The sequence below is a fragment of the Salmo salar genome, chromosome 20 (genome assembly GCF_965601325.2).
Source record: "Salmo salar chromosome 20, fSalSal1, whole genome shotgun sequence".
NCBI lineage: Eukaryota > Metazoa > Chordata > Actinopteri > Salmoniformes > Salmonidae > Salmo > Salmo salar.
This window is the reverse complement of record NC_138310.1, coordinates 30379831-30395471: the sequence shown is the minus strand read 5'-3', so window position 1 is coordinate 30395471 and position 15641 is coordinate 30379831. Positions and strand designations below refer to the sequence as shown.

Sequence of the window (15641 nt, the reverse complement as noted above, 5' to 3'; positions counted from 1 at the left end):
CTGAGTAAAGGGTCTGAATATTTATATTAATGGTATATTTCCGTTTTTTTATTTGTAATACATTTGCAAAGATGTCTAAACAGTTTTTGCTTTGTCATTATGGGGTATTGTATGTAGATTGTTTTCTTCCCTCACCAATGTTATCAATTTTAGAATTAGGCTGTAACGTAACAAAATGTGGAAAAAGTCAAGGGTTCTGAATACTTTCTGAATGCAGTCTATACAAAGATCCCTGATACATACAAAGTCATCCCCCGCCCCCACTTCGGTCAATCAGATCACGTCTTTCTGTTCCTACTCTCCGCCTACAAGCAGCAATTCAATAAGGAGCCACCAACACAGAGAATAGTGGACAGAGGCAGACTCAATGCTGCAGGACTGTTTTGAGAATACTAATTGGAATATGTTCAAAGATTCATCCACCCAGGACTCATCCATCAACAATGAAGAATATATATCGTTAGTCAAATCAAATCAGATTTGATTAGTCACACGCGCCGTATACAGCAGGTATACCTTACAGTGAAATGCTTACTTATGAGCCCCTAACCAACAGTGCAGTTTCAAAAAATATGGATAAGAATAAGAGATAAAAGTAACAAGTAATTAAAGAGCAGCAGTAAAAAATAACAAAAAATACAGGGGGGTGCCGGTACAGAGTCAATGTGCTGTATATATACAGTACCAGTCAAAGTTTGGACACACCTACTCATTCCTGGTTTTTCTTTATTTGTACTATTTTCTACATTGTAGAATAGTAGTGAAGACATCAAAACTATGAAATAACACATATGGAAGCATGTACTAACCAAAAAAGTTTAAAAAAAATCAAAATATATTTTATATTTTAGATTCTTCAAAGTACCCACCCGTTGCCTTGATGACAGCTTTGCACACTCTTGGCATTTTCTCAACCAGCTTCATGAGGTAATCACCTGGAATGCATTTCAATTAACAGATGTACCTTGTTAAAAGTACATTTGTGGAATTTCTTTCCTTCTTAATGCATTTGAGCCAATCAGTTGTGTTGTGACAAGGTAGGGGGTATACAGAAGATAGTCCTATTTGGTAAAAGACCAAGTTCATATTATGGCAAGAACAGCTCAAATAAGCAACTAGAAACGACAGTCCATCATTACTTTAAGACATGAAGGTCAGTCAATATGGAACATTTCAAGAGCTTTGAAAGTTTCTTCAAGTGCAGTCGCAAAAACCATCAAGCGCTATGATGAAACAAGCTCTCCTGAGGATCGCCACAGGAAAGGAAGACCCAGAGTTACCTCTGCTGCAGAGGATAAGTTCATGAGAGTTAACTGCACCTCAGAAATTGCAGCCCAAATAAATTCTTCACAGAGTTCAAGTAACAAACACATCTCAACATCAACTGTTTAGAGGAGACTGCGTTAATCAGGCCTTCATGGTCGAATTGCTGCAAAGAAACCCTTACTAAAGGACACCAATAAGAAGAGACTTGCTTGGGCCAAGAAACACGAGCAATGGACATTAGACCAGTGGAAGTCTGACCTTTGGTCTGATGAGTCCAAATTTTTTACTTACTATATGATTCCATATGTGTTATTTTATAGGTTTGATGTCTTCACTATTATTTTACCATGTAGAAAATAGTAAAAATAAAGAAAAACCATTGAATGAGTAGGTCTCTCCTAACTTTTGACTGGTACTGTATATATACATTTTTTTAATCCAAACAGCCTACGTACCGTTCAGAGGCGTCCCCATGGTCCTAAAGCACAGGGTTGTCTCGTTTTGTATCACATTCCAATGATAAAACTGGGGGGAACAAAAATGCAATTTCAGAATTGTCCCCTCCGTCCCTAGTGAATGTTGGGCCCCTGCATACGACTAATAAAACTTGAAACAACAATCCCAACCCTAACCCTTACCCTTACCCTTACCCTAACCCTAACCCTTACCCTTACCCTAACCCTTACCCTTATCCTTACCCTAACCCTTACCCTAACCCTAACCCTTACCCTAACCCTACACATCTCCTTTAATACATCTACACCTTTTCTCCCCCAATGCATCTAACCCTCAAAAGATACAAGGTCGTCATTGTGTTTACCAAACCAATCAACCTTCATCTCTCTCTCTCTCTCTCTCTCTCTCTCTCTCTCTCTCTCTCTCTCTCTCTCTCTCTAATGATCAAATTACCCATCATCCTCAGGTGCATTAGTGACTCTGGCAGGCTGTCACTGTGCTTGTTTGTATGACTGTAAACAGGCACACACACACACACACACACACACACCACAGTGTGAGTCTGGTTTCTCGTGGCCTCAGATCCTCATAGCTCCAGCCATCTTAATGAGCCCTGCAGACAGATGTCTCTGTCTCATACAAGCTTATGCTTATCAAGGAGTTTTCATACGGTTGTGTCTTTCCGTGTGTGTGAATATGAATATGTGATTTTAATGCTCTCTGTGTGTCTATAGCTGGTTGTATGTTCATTTTAGGTTGTGTGTTAATTGTGTGTGTGTAGGTGATTGTGTGAAGCAGACAGTACATGGTCATGGGGTGAGGGGACTGTATAGAGGACTCAGCTCACTGCTCTACGGATCCATACCCAAATCAGCTGTCAGGTATGTAGAAACACATGCACACTCACTCACATACCCACAATGCATAGCTCAAATGTCACGCTGGTCTCTGTAGTGTGGCAGAAGGAACGTCTTAGACTGGGGCATTATCATCTTTCTCTGTGTGTGTCTTAAAGGGCAGAGCCTGTCTGTAGACTGGACAGAGCTGCCACTCAGTGTCTCAGTGGAGATACAGAGAGGAAAACCTGTGTGTGTTTGTGTGTGTGTCAGTGTGTGTCATTCAGTCAGATAGGGGAGGGGGACATTAGGCAAACAGGGCATAGAGGTGGACAGGGCAACAAGAGTAGGCCACATCATCTGTCTACACTCTCAGTCTGACAGCCGTGTGTGTGTGTGTGTGTGTGTGTGTGTGTGTGTGTGTGTGTGTGTGTGTGTGGGGGGGGGGTATATTTTTCATCCTCTGTCTTCTCCCCACCTTTCCCTCCTTCCCCTACCAATCCATCCTTTTCTCCCCTTTCCTCCCATCTCCCCCATCCCATTAGCTGATTGCCTTTATGTACTGTGTGTGTGTGGGGGGGGGGGCATAAAGAGGCCATGGGCTTTAATGTAGCGAGACTAATCTTTTTCATCCACCCACCTAACTCCACCTGCCTCCCCTCCTCATCCTCTTTCCCATCCTTTCATTCTCCCCCCCCCCCCGTTCTCCATGTACCTGCCTCCTCCCTCCTGCCACCCATCTCTTGGCAAAGAGCGACTGACCTTTCAGATAGAGCCCTGATGGGCTTTAGAAGACTCTCCATGGTCTCTGTGACAACCAAAGTGCCTCTGACTTATCCTGGACTATGGGTGAAGGCTCAGCTGTCATCCGTCATGTTGTAACAATAAACTTTTTTCTCTTCCGTTTGAATTGGCTAAAGAGAGGAGGTAGTTCTTGTCCATTTAGTCATTTTAATGGGCTAATCTAAAGTGTAGTTCAAAAAAGTATTTTGCCACTTCCTTGTAGTCCAAGTAAGGTGGATGGGAGAGAAAGAGAGAGACCATGAGAGAGGGAGAGAAAGAGAGATGGAGAAGAGAGACACCTGTTTTGAAGGTATAAAGGTATCATTGCCTTCTGTTTGCCAGTCAGAGTGTGTGTGTTCCTGCACGGCGGAGAGAGTATGTGAGTCGTGAAGCGGCTGTCACTCAAAAAAACCAACATGAGTCTTGAGTAGAGACAGATAAACATATGCTGAATTTTAAAGAACAAAGAAATATGAGGTGAAAAAAGAGAAGGAAAGATAGTGAGAGCAAAAGGAGGGGTAGAGGGAGAAGAGATGAGGAAATAGAACAGCGAAACAAACCCAGAGATCGAGACAGATCGTCAATGTCTGAGACAGACATGAAGACATTGCTCAGACCAGACACTCTCGGGTGAGAGGTCAGAGGCATGGACTCTAGCCTTGTGAAACCAACCTGATCTTGCAGTAGTTCACATTCTGTGAGTGTACTGCTTTAACAGGCTACATGAAAACAAACTGTTAATCAACACTAAGTGGCAAAGTGTCTTTCTTCTCCCTCTCCTCCTCCTCCCCCACTCCTCCTATCTTCCACCATGTTCAGTTTGTCCCTGCTATTACCACAATCCAATTCCTGCTATAAATAACCTTCCCGGTGAAGGACTATATGGAACAGCATCTCCTAACTGATTACTCTCACACACACACACACACACACACACACACACACACAAGCTAGTACTTTTTTTAAATGTCTTATTGAAAAACTCAAATTGAAAATAAAGGCATGCAAAGGCAAAGTGGTTATTTATTGGTCCTTGGTGTAATCACACACACACACACACACACACACACACACACACACACACACACACACACACACACACACACACACACACACACACACACACACACACACACATATACACACACACACACACCTTCCTGAGGTGAAACGGAACTCTCAGCTCACTTCCATGGTTGCAGTTGCTGGGCATCCGTTGCTTGCAGAGGCATCAGACTTTATTGCTACATTTTTTAACATGAAAGTGCCTTGTGCTGGGTAGTAAAAGAATCTAGTTCACTAGCAGTTTGTTTCACTTCATCTGGGCATCGAAGGAAGTCATTTGCCTCTTGCCTTGAGGTGTATCTATGTATCCACTTCCATAGGACTGAGGCAAGACTTCTACTGTGATTACTAAGTGGTTCTGTACTATGGGGCTCATAGAGGAAACTGGTGTGAAATTCTGCTCATCGGTAGTTTAACTGATTAAGCCCAAAATGGCTTCCTCTAAGGTGTCCCTCTAAGGTGTTCATTGTTTCTGTAGGTCATCCAGAGATATCAGTAACTTTGACCTTCCTCATCTTCACAGTTATACAGTATCAGTTTCTGTGTTTTACTGTCACCTAGGTAACAAGCTCAGCCACTCAGCTGAAGAGGAGGCAGGCTAGAGGGAGATTCTATTGAGAGTCTAATGAGATTCTAATATGATTCAAAAACATTTTAGATTTAGGTTCTAGTCTGATATTCTTAGAGATAGACTAATGTTAAAATTCAAGCCTAACTCCTCTTCCTGATATCACTGTACCACACTCAAACCTGAGCAGCAGCTCTGCTTGTTACTGATGACTCTAACTCAGAAGAACCACATTGATTGAACTGGTTGATTGAACTGGTCAAACTGACTGGAATGGACTGTACATTAACCTGTTCTCTCTCTCCTCCCCTCCCTCAGGTTTGGTGTGTTTGAGTATCTCAGTAACCATGCCCGTGACGAGGCAGGGAAGTTGAACAGCACCAGGGGTCTGCTATGTGGGCTGGGGGCTGGAGTCATGGAGGCTGTAGTCATAGTCTGCCCCATGGAGACTGTCAAGGTACGTCTGCGACAGAGCATCTATCTACCCCCCTCTCATCTTTCTGTCTCTCTCTCCTCCTCCTCTCCTCTTCCTGTCTATCTCCCCTTCCTCTCCTCTATACCCCCCTCTCCTCTTCCTGTCTCTCCCCCCTTCCTCTCCTCTATACCCCTCTCTCCTCTTCCTGTCTCTCCTCTATACCCCTCTCTCCTCTTCCTGTCACTCTCCTCCTCTCCTCTTCCTGTCTCTCTCCCCTTCCTCTCCTCTATACCCCTCTCTCCTCTTCCTATCGCTCTCCTCCTCCTCTCCGCATCTTCACATCTTTCCCCTCTTCCTCTCCTCTATACTCCTCTTCCTATCGCTCTCCTCCTCTCCTCATCTTCTCATCTCTCCCCCCTTCCTCTCCTCTATACTCCTCTCCTCTTCCTATCGCTCTCCTCCTCCTCCCTTTCTTTTCCTGTATCTCTTTCTCTCCTGCATGCCCACCTCTCTCTCCCCCTCTCCTCTTTCTTATCTTTATCTTCCACTCCTCTCCTCTCAGATTCAGTGTCACTGATATCCCCTACCCACTGATCTGAGGTCAGATTGGCTGTTCAGCTGATGATAATAATATTTAATAATCATTTGGTGGGTGCTTATATTTTTCCTATTTCACACATGTGAATTGGATATGTGTTTTTTTTTTGCATATCCCACTCTCCCTGAGATACCCTCAGAGATTGAGGTCACGGCCAGGGTCTGGCATTATCAGAGGCGACCCTGAGAAATTTGGGTTAAGTGCCTTGCTCAAGGGCACATCGACATATTTTCACCTTGTCAGCTCGGGGATTTGAACTAGCGACCCATGGTTACTGGCCCAACACTCTAACCGCTAGGCTACCTGTTTTAGATGTGGAGATGGGTAAAAAGAGCTGATCCCAAATCAGTCTCTGGATTTGTTAACTGTCTAATCCAACAGCTGAGTGAGGGTGAGTGGACCCGATCCTTCAAGGAGTGTACTCTTTGGTATTCTCTGAAGTAAAGCCCAAGGCTGTCTAGTCTGCTCTCAGTGCTCTGAGAAACTGATAATAAAATAATAAGGAACAGTGGGGAAAAAGTGATAATGCTATTTTCCTGGAGCAGGCGTGGGATTGTTAATAAAAGTGTGTGTGTGTGTGTGTGTGTGTGTGTGTGTGTGTGTGTGTGTGTGTGTGTGTGTGTGTGTGTGTGTGTGTGTGTGTGTGTGTGTGTGTGTGTGTGTGTGTGTGTGTGTGTGTGTTTTTGGCGATCACACTGTCCCTGTGTTCTTTCTCAAGGTTAAGTTCATCCACGACCAGTCTTCAGCCAACCCCAAATACAGAGGCTTCTACCATGGAGTCAGGGAGATCATCAGAACCCAAGGTAAGAAAGGTGTAGGGGGAAGTTACCCATAGCCACTGATCTAAGGTCACCTTTGCTTTTCTCCATGGTAAGGTTAGGGTTTAGGGAGGGTAATCTGGTCCTACCACCCTAAACTGGAGTGGTCAACAAAGGCCTTACATGTGGATTCACACTGACATCACTGTTTAAAGAGGGGAATGCATATGCTGCTACTACATCCAGTGATGCTAAGTGCTGCTGTCTGCTTTTGTCCCCAAGGTATTAGGGGGACCTACCAGGGCCTGACAGCCACCGTTCTGAAGCAGGGCTCCAACCAAGCCATCCGATTCTACGTCATGACCTCCCTCAGGAACTGGTACAAAGGTATGAGACTTCAAAGTTGCGTGCCAGATGATATCCTGTTCCCTATATAGGGCTTTGGTCAAAAGCACCCTGAGCCATCATCATCAGGAAGCTTGAGTACAGGTCTACACCACACAGAAAATGCTGACCTCTAGTGGTCAATTGTAAAAAGCTACTCTCTTTGACAAGCGTCAAAAGAGAGTACCTCACTTGGGTAAGTGTTAAACAGCATTCTGTCTGTGTCTCCTTTTCCCAGGGGATAACCCCAATAAGGCTATTAACCCCGTGGTGACGGGAACGTTTGGAGCCATTGCAGGAGCAGCCAGTGTGTTCGGGAACACCCCACTGGATGTCATCAAGACCAGGATGCAGGTGCAGTATAGGGTAGCGTCTATGGGCACTTGTTTAGATCTGAAAGGATTTAATCTGTTAGAAATATATGTATGACTTAACTCCACCTCTGTCTAAGGGAATAACCCTGTTTTTTTCTTTCTAAGGGTCTGGAGGCTCATAAGTATAAGAGTACACTGGACTGTGCCGTCAAGATCATGAGACACGAGGGTGTACGAGCGTAAGTGCACCACTATACTCTTTTATACAATCAAACTTTATTCATGACACCCTTCAGGAGCATAAGGATTCTTGAGGTTCTACTAAATAGAGATCATGTGTTCTATATGCAATTCTATGTTCTACTCTCTCCTTGTTCTATGTTCTCAAGGTTTTATAAAGGGACGGTTCCTCGGCTGGGCCGTGTGTGCCTGGATGTGGCCATCGTTTTCATCATCTATGAGGAGGTGGTCAAGGTTCTCAACACCGTCTGGAAGACGGAGTGAGGGGATGCAGCTGGTGCCTCTGACCTCTCTGGGCCAAACAGGATGTGACTGGACAAATGAGCCTACTACCACAATGTAGTGGGTGCCCTATCATTCTGAGTTAAAGCATAGTGGTTCTGCCTTGGCCTGAGGATCTAGCTACAGTAACAGTAACAGCTACATGAGTTGAAACTTATACCACCCAATGAAAAGGGATTTACTTTTGATAATTTATGACCAAGCCTTTAATGCAATAATTTTAAGTGTGATATGACATTTATTTTTATAATACTTTAGATTATAAGAATAAATGTTTAATTGCAGAGTTTGTTTTACTCTGTTCCAGATGCCAAGCCCTTCAGTAGCAAGCTGCCAAATTGTGACAAACCTAATTATTGTTACAGTTCTACTGTAATACAACTCACCCTTTTGGGCTGGCTAACAGCGTTTTCCTCAAGTGAGAAGTATGCATAGAGTAATATATTCTGACTAAGAGAAGAGAAAAAATGTAAATAATATACTGATTCATAATATATTGATCAGTCTTTATCAATGTATTTATTGAACGTTGAATGTTGACTAATGCGTCTTTGTGTTTGAGACCGTTGCTGTTATACTGTGCAGTGTTATGTACTAAATAGTAAGCCAATGCGCTACAGTGTCAACATTAAAGTACTGTAGGGATTGGGTGGGTGCAAGAGGTCGCATTGGGTTCATTACAGCTCTTTCCGACCCAACCATAACTCAGTTTCCTACCACAGATGTTTGTGTTCCAGAAAGATCAGCCACGTTCTGAGAGGGAACCCTGGGGGAACATTCCCATTCCATCCACACACGTTCCAATCATTTCAGAGGCCTTTGTTGTCAATCGTTCTAAAATTCTAAATCATTGACATTCTGTTATATTTGGTGCCATTTTGGGGGTTGTTTTAGTGTTTTAAATTCTTTATTGTTGCCTTGCAGATGTGCCTATTCATTTACGAAAACAACCATTTTGAAACCATTACAATGTATTATATATTTTTGAATCCATCATCTCATCTAGGTTTTCAGGGTCTTGATTGTACAGTGTAATAATGTGAGAACAGTCTGAGTCTGCACAAATGTCTGCCCTAACAACAAGAAAACATGGCTTTATTTTGCATCAGTGGAATAGTAAATGAAATGCATTGTTATTTAGCTTTTTGCGCCCAATGCCTTTGAATCTGTGTTGTCAGTAACGGTAGATTGACTGTTTTGACTCTGCTTTTACCTACAGTAAGTGCTGCATAAGATATGTACTGTAAGGTGCGGAAGGCCTCAGTCCTCTCCTCAGCATATGCTGTTTTAGGACTGGATTCAATCCGTATCGCAGAAGATCCGCGTTAAAATGTAAAGGTAATTTCCGATTGAGCCGACATATGCAGAGTTTACCGTGAAAATTGCCTTTAAATTTCAATCAAGCTATAACGCAGATCTTCTGTGATAATTCTGCGATACGGATTGAAACCAACTAGATTCCATAATATCACAATCAAAATGAAATGGATATAATTTTAAATACCTAGAGGAATTTGCTGTGTTTCTTACCTTATTATAACCTCTAAAGCTAAGGTGGTATACACTAAGGACCAAAACATAACCGCTTTGCCTTTGCATGCCTTAATTTGAATTTGAGTTTTTCAATAAGACATTTTAGAAAAGTACTAGCTTGTGTGTGCGTGCGTGCGTGCACTCCTCCATCCTACTCCCCTTTGATGAGGTCAGGGATGTAGCTGTCCTATCTGGAAATCTGAAAGTGAAAGAAACAGTTTTATAGTTACAGCATCATGATGTGGTTTCTGCATTCAAACAAGACTATGCTACCATTCATTCGCAACTGTATAGTGGCTCTGGCTATGTATACAAGCTAATGTTAGTTAGTGAATGACATCTGCGGTGGCCATATACAGTTGAAGTCAGACGTTTATATACACCTTAGCCAAATACATTTAAACTCAGTTTTTCTCCATTTCTGACATTTAATCCAAGTACAAAATCCCTGTTTTAGGTCAGTTAGCACTTGATTTTAAGAATGTGAAATGTCAGAATAATAGTAGAGAATGATTTATTTCAGATTTTATTTCTTTCATCACATTCCCAGTGGGTCAGAAGTTTACATACACTCAATTAGTATTTGGTATTATTGCCTTTAAATTGTTTAACTTGGGTCAAACATTTCGGGTAGCCTTCCACAAGCTTCCCACAATAAGTTGGGTGAATTTTAGCCCATTCCTGTTGTAACTGAGTCAGGTTTGTAGGCCTCCTTGCTCGCACATGCTTTTTCAGTTCTGCCCACACATTTTCAATAGGATTGAGGTCAGGGCTTTGTGATGGCCACTCCAATACCTTGACTTTGTTGTCCTTTAGCCATTTTGCCACAACTTTGGAAGTATGCTTGGGGTCATTGTCCATTTGGAAGACCCATTCACGGCCAAGCTTTAACTTCCTGACTGATGTCTTGAGATGCTGCTTCAATATATCCATATATTTTTCCTGCCTCAATGCCATCTATTTTGTGAAGTGCACCAGTTCCTCCTGCAGCAAAGCACCCCCACAACATGATGCTGCCACCCACGTGCTTCAGGGTTGGGATGGTGTTCTTCGGCTTGCAAGCCTCCCCCTTTTTCCTCCAGACATGACGATGGTCATTATGGCCAAACAGTTCTATTTTTGTTTCATCAGACCAGAGGACATTTCTCCAAAAAGTATGATTGTTGTCCCCATGTGCAGTTGCAAACCGTACTCTGGCTTTTTTATGGCGGTTTTGGAGCAGAGGCTTCTTCCTTGCTGAGCGGCCTTTCAGGTTATGTTGATATAGGACTCGTTTTACTGTGATATAGATACTTTTGTACCTGTTTCCTCCAGCATCTTCACAAGGTCCTTTGCTGTCCTTTGCTGTTGTGTTCTGGGATTGATTTGCACTTTTCACACCAAAGTAGGTCTCTAGGAGACAGAACGCGTCTCCTTCCTGAGCGGTATGATGGCTGCGTGGTCCCATGGAGTTTATACTTGCGTTTTATTGTTTGTACAGATGAACGTGGTACCTTCAGGTGTTTGGAAATTGCTCCCAAGGATGAACCTCGTGGAGGTCTACAATTTTTTTCTGAGGTCTTGGCTGATTTCTTTTGATTTTCCCATGATGTCAAGCAAAGAGGCACTGAGTTTGAAGGTAGGCCTTTGAAATACATCCACAGGTACATCTCCAATTGACTCAAATTATGTCAATTAGCCTATCAGACGCTTCTAAAGCCATGACATAATTTTCTGGAATTTTCCAAGCTGTTTAAAGGCACAGTCAACTTAGTGTATGTAAACTTCTGTCCCACTAGAATTGTGATACAGTGAATTATATGTGAAATAATCTGTCTGTAAACAATTGTTGGAAAAATGACTTGTGTCATGCACGAAGTAGATGTCCTAACCGACTTACCAAAACTATAGTTTGTTAACAAGAAATTTGTGGAGTGGTTGAAAAACGAGTTTTAATGACTCCAACCTAAGTGTATGTAAACTTTCGATTTCAGCTGTAGGTACTTGTATAGTATTCTTCTATTCATGTGGCTTTGGTGTTGTGCAGTATACAAACAAGGGTGTCGATATCATTCTCTTATAGACTACAGTTGAGGTAATTACAGAAGTTAATTTGAGTGAACTACCTCGTTATGTGAAGTGTCTGTACCTGTATTTTCCATCCTGTTTTGTGGCACGTTTTCTTGAAAAGTCTTCTCAACTCCCTCCTCTCATCCTGCATTTCTTTTATCGTCCTCTCATAGTCCTCCTGCTCTCTCTCTTTGCTCTTCTGAGGGAATCCCTTGCCATCGCTACGCTGTCCATCACATCCCCCAGATTCTGTATTACACTTTCCAGTCTTTTGGTCTTTCTCCAGCTACATTAATGCCTCCTCATATACTTCCTTCTCTTCCTTTTTCTCTTATTCTGTTCTCTCCTCCCCGCCTTCCATTATCCTTCTCACTCTCTCATCTGCTCCATTTCCTTCTTCACCCTCTTCTCCATGTACTCCCTCTCATTCTTTTTATTTTCCATTTCGTCCTTCACTTTTCCACCTCTTTTTCACTCTCCTGAATCTTCTCCTTCAATCCAAAACTCAGTTTCTTCTCTATGGTGGCATCCTAAGGCGACAACAGGTGTGGCGTGGGTGCAGCCCGTTTTGAGACAATGTTGAAAGAAGATTGGGCTTTCAACACATAGATCTGCTGATGACGGCATGTCTCTGATGACAGAGGTGAAAAGTGCATTTCAGGATATTATGTAGGCTACATAGAGAAAATGTTTACTTTTTTCAATAGAAGGGATATAATATAATTTAACTGTCATCCAAAGTGTATTAAAGTGAGTGAATAGAACTTACTTTTTAGGAATCTGAAAAGGAAAGGGGTGAGATACTCATGCCGTCCAGGTTCAATAATGTTCACACACACGCTTTACCCTCGGCTTTCAACAATAAAGACTGTATTTCCCGATATGACATCTCCATTCAAAAAAGTATTTGACTCATGTATTGCATCATATGACACTGAAAACTCGGGAGAACACGAGACTGTGCTGCCAAGCCAATGCGTAATTGTAGGCTACTCTGTATACCAGATACTCTTAAAGGCTACTGTATATTCTACCTGGTGTAATGCTTGCTCTTTGAGAGGAATAACACTTACTGTAATCCTACTGTAGTCATAAATCATGTGGGGATGAGGATCTGGTTTAACCAGTTAAGTTGCCATGGTGAACGGTCACCTGACCTGAGTCACACGTGAGTGATCTATTACATCTGGTTACAAGACCGAGATTATTAGCCTGATGATCTCTCACTCATGATGTATAATCTAGCTGTGATAACACGTACCTCCACTCCACTATTAAATGGATTGGAAACCACTGTTTGGGCTCAGGATAGACCTACTGGTTGTAACATGCAGAAGGAAGAGGCTGTACCTGTAACATGATGCTACAGCTGAGTCATGGAAATTCTCCATTAGATGTCCTTAGAATATTTGAAGAGTAGGCTTTCTACTGTAGGACCCAAATGAATACACACACTTGAGATTGGACAGAGATTGAAATCCTTATGGCCTTGAGCAATTTCTCATTTATAGGCCATCATATGATTTTGGGAGAATACTTAAGTCACACTTTATTTAGATTGTCTATATTGGACTAGCTACAGATGGTCATACTATCAACAAACTATCTGTTGATAAGCAACTGCTTGCTACGGTTAAGGTTAGGTTTAGGGCAAGTGTATACATTGACAGTTATTGAACATCTAAAAACCATCTACTTGGGACTATCCAAATTGGGTTTTAATCAGGGGCGGAAATCACGGGGGGGACACGACCCCCCCATCCTGGGAACAATATGATTTGTCCCCCCCAATATATCACTGAAACATAACTATGTAATTTAAATAATATTAATAATACGCAATGAAAGCAATTGTGCTGATTATAGACACTTAATAGCGCGTTTTTAAGTTTCAAAAGATTGCGACCCCCCCCCCCCCCCACCCTTTGCCTCACAATGGTTTGATCCACTGCCAGTTCCTTAGTTGGCAAGGTAACAGAGGGGTCGTGTCTACTGTCTGAAAGGCACTCAATGCACGTAACTGCCGTGAGGTTCATCCAGTCAATTGCGCACACACACTAGTTGAATATGCAGAGCTAGCGCGCAAATATTAACTATTAAGCTAGCTAGTACCTATTCCATTTATGTGGCGTCGTCAAAGATGGAATCAGCATGCAGATGATGTAAGTTAGTGCTTCAAAGTCCCTGTGATAAGGTTAGCGATAAACTGAAGTCCAAACTGAACAGAACTACACTCTCTTCTACCATTGTCTTAAATATATTTAATGGTCTCGTTGCAAAAGCTAAATTGTCGCAAGGGAACATTTATTTATTTTATTTCACCTTTATTTAACCCGGGTAGCAAAGATTATAGCAAACACCACTGAAACGGAATTGGTGCTCGCTAGCTTTGCAAATTCAGCTATTGTTGGAAGCCAGCCAATATGAAACAAACTATTAAAATTACAAAAGGTTGCAGCATATGTTGTGTAAATGGTGAACTCATACAGCTGTCAACTCTTGTCATTTTAATCCGTTTCACATTTTCTAGCTACCTTTTAGATCGAAGCCCAAATAGAATGATAGAAGATGATAGAAGCCCATCTCCTACTGTAAATAACCTACACACTGTGTGTGTGTGTAGCCAGCCAGGTAGAAAAATGGCAGAAAAATAAAAGACGAACATCAGAGTATTTTTCAGTACACCAAAACGCATAGTAAGAACCCTAGTAGCCTAATATCTCAAAGACTAGTTGATAAAATGTTCATAAGAAAGAAATGAAATTCTAATGGAAATGTTTCACAATGATGTCATTAGGCAGAGCAGGCAACAGATGGCACACAAACAGCAGAGTTGGGGACAGATATGCAGGGACAGACTGGCAGAGACAGGGAGTCTCAGGTAAGTTTGTTGAGTCTTTGTTTGGCAACATTATGAAAGGTTCTCCATTTTTTGGACTTGTAAAATAGGAACATAATTGGAAAATGCCATGGATACCCCCACTCTCAACTTAAACTGGTGACTGAACTAAGATTTGTTAAAGGCAATGGTATTGCTGTCGTGATTAGTTGTGTAGTTTTGGGTACCGGTAGTTAGGAGTACGGCAAACACCTTATTTCTTTGGTTCCTCAATATACATTTACCATATTACAATGTAGGCTATGTGTTACAGCACTACTTTTGGTGTCCCCCTCAGGAATTGCTCTTGAGAAAATTTCATGTAATTGTCCCCTCCAAAGTTGATATCAGATTTTCGCCCCTGGTTTTAATACTTCGTAATAGACCTATCATAGTATCATAGTCCAATGCACTATATAGGCACATTCATTTATTTTATTTGACCTTTATTTAACTAGGCAGGTCAGTTAAGAACAAATTCTTATTTACAACGACAGCCTTGTTCAGGGGCAGAACGACAGATTTTTACCTTGTCAGCTCGGGGATTCGTTCTAGCAACCTTTCGGTTACTGGCCCAACACTCTAACCACTAGGCTACCTGCCACCCCACATTGTACAAATACTATCTGTACTACCCCTATTTGATATAGTATTTTTGTCACATATACTTTACGGCATTACATTTAGGCACTACCATCAATTAAGTAAGGTTGAAGCAATGGAGTTTTTGAATCAATGAAACCTCATTACCACAATAAATACAATACACAACCATCCATTTACCACAATAAATACAAAACACCACCATCCATTTACCACAATAAATACAATGCACCACCATCCATTTACTGCAATAAATACAATACACCACCATCCATTTACCACAATACTGTCACGTCGTGACCAGCAGATGGAGCTATTGTATTAGTTTTGGGGTCAGGACGTGGCAGTTTTGTGTGTGTGAATGTTTGTGTTGGTGATCGGGACTTCCAATTGAAGGCAGGTGTGTTGAGTTGCCTTTGATTGGGAGTCCTATATAGGTGTGTGTGTTTTTCTTTGGGGTGGTGGGTAGTTGTTTTTGCACTGCGTTTAATAGCCTGCAGAACTGTTGCACTGTCGTGAGTATCTCTTATTGTTTTGTCAAGTGGATGCTTTACTCCTTTTTCTTTGAAATTAAAATATGAGTATCCATATTCCCGCTGCGTCTTGGTCCTCT

General features: G+C 42.0%; 1 protein-coding gene across 1 annotated transcript in view; it reads left to right on the top strand.

Moving 5' to 3' along the window:
* The window catches only part of LOC106580422 (tricarboxylate transport protein B, mitochondrial), a 29973-nt gene extending 17543 nt beyond the window's left edge, over positions 1-12430 (top strand). Inside the window, exons 3-9 of the mRNA XM_014161464.3 lie at positions 2504-2603; positions 5293-5431; positions 6706-6790; positions 7028-7132; positions 7368-7483; positions 7609-7682; positions 7833-12430. Coding sequence (XP_014016939.1) covers positions 2504-2603; positions 5293-5431; positions 6706-6790; positions 7028-7132; positions 7368-7483; positions 7609-7682; positions 7833-7947 — 734 coding nt within the window. The 3' untranslated portion in view covers positions 7948-12430. The remainder of the gene's footprint in view (positions 1-2503; positions 2604-5292; positions 5432-6705; positions 6791-7027; positions 7133-7367; positions 7484-7608; positions 7683-7832) is intronic.
* Positions 12431-15641: the final 3211 nt, after the last annotated feature.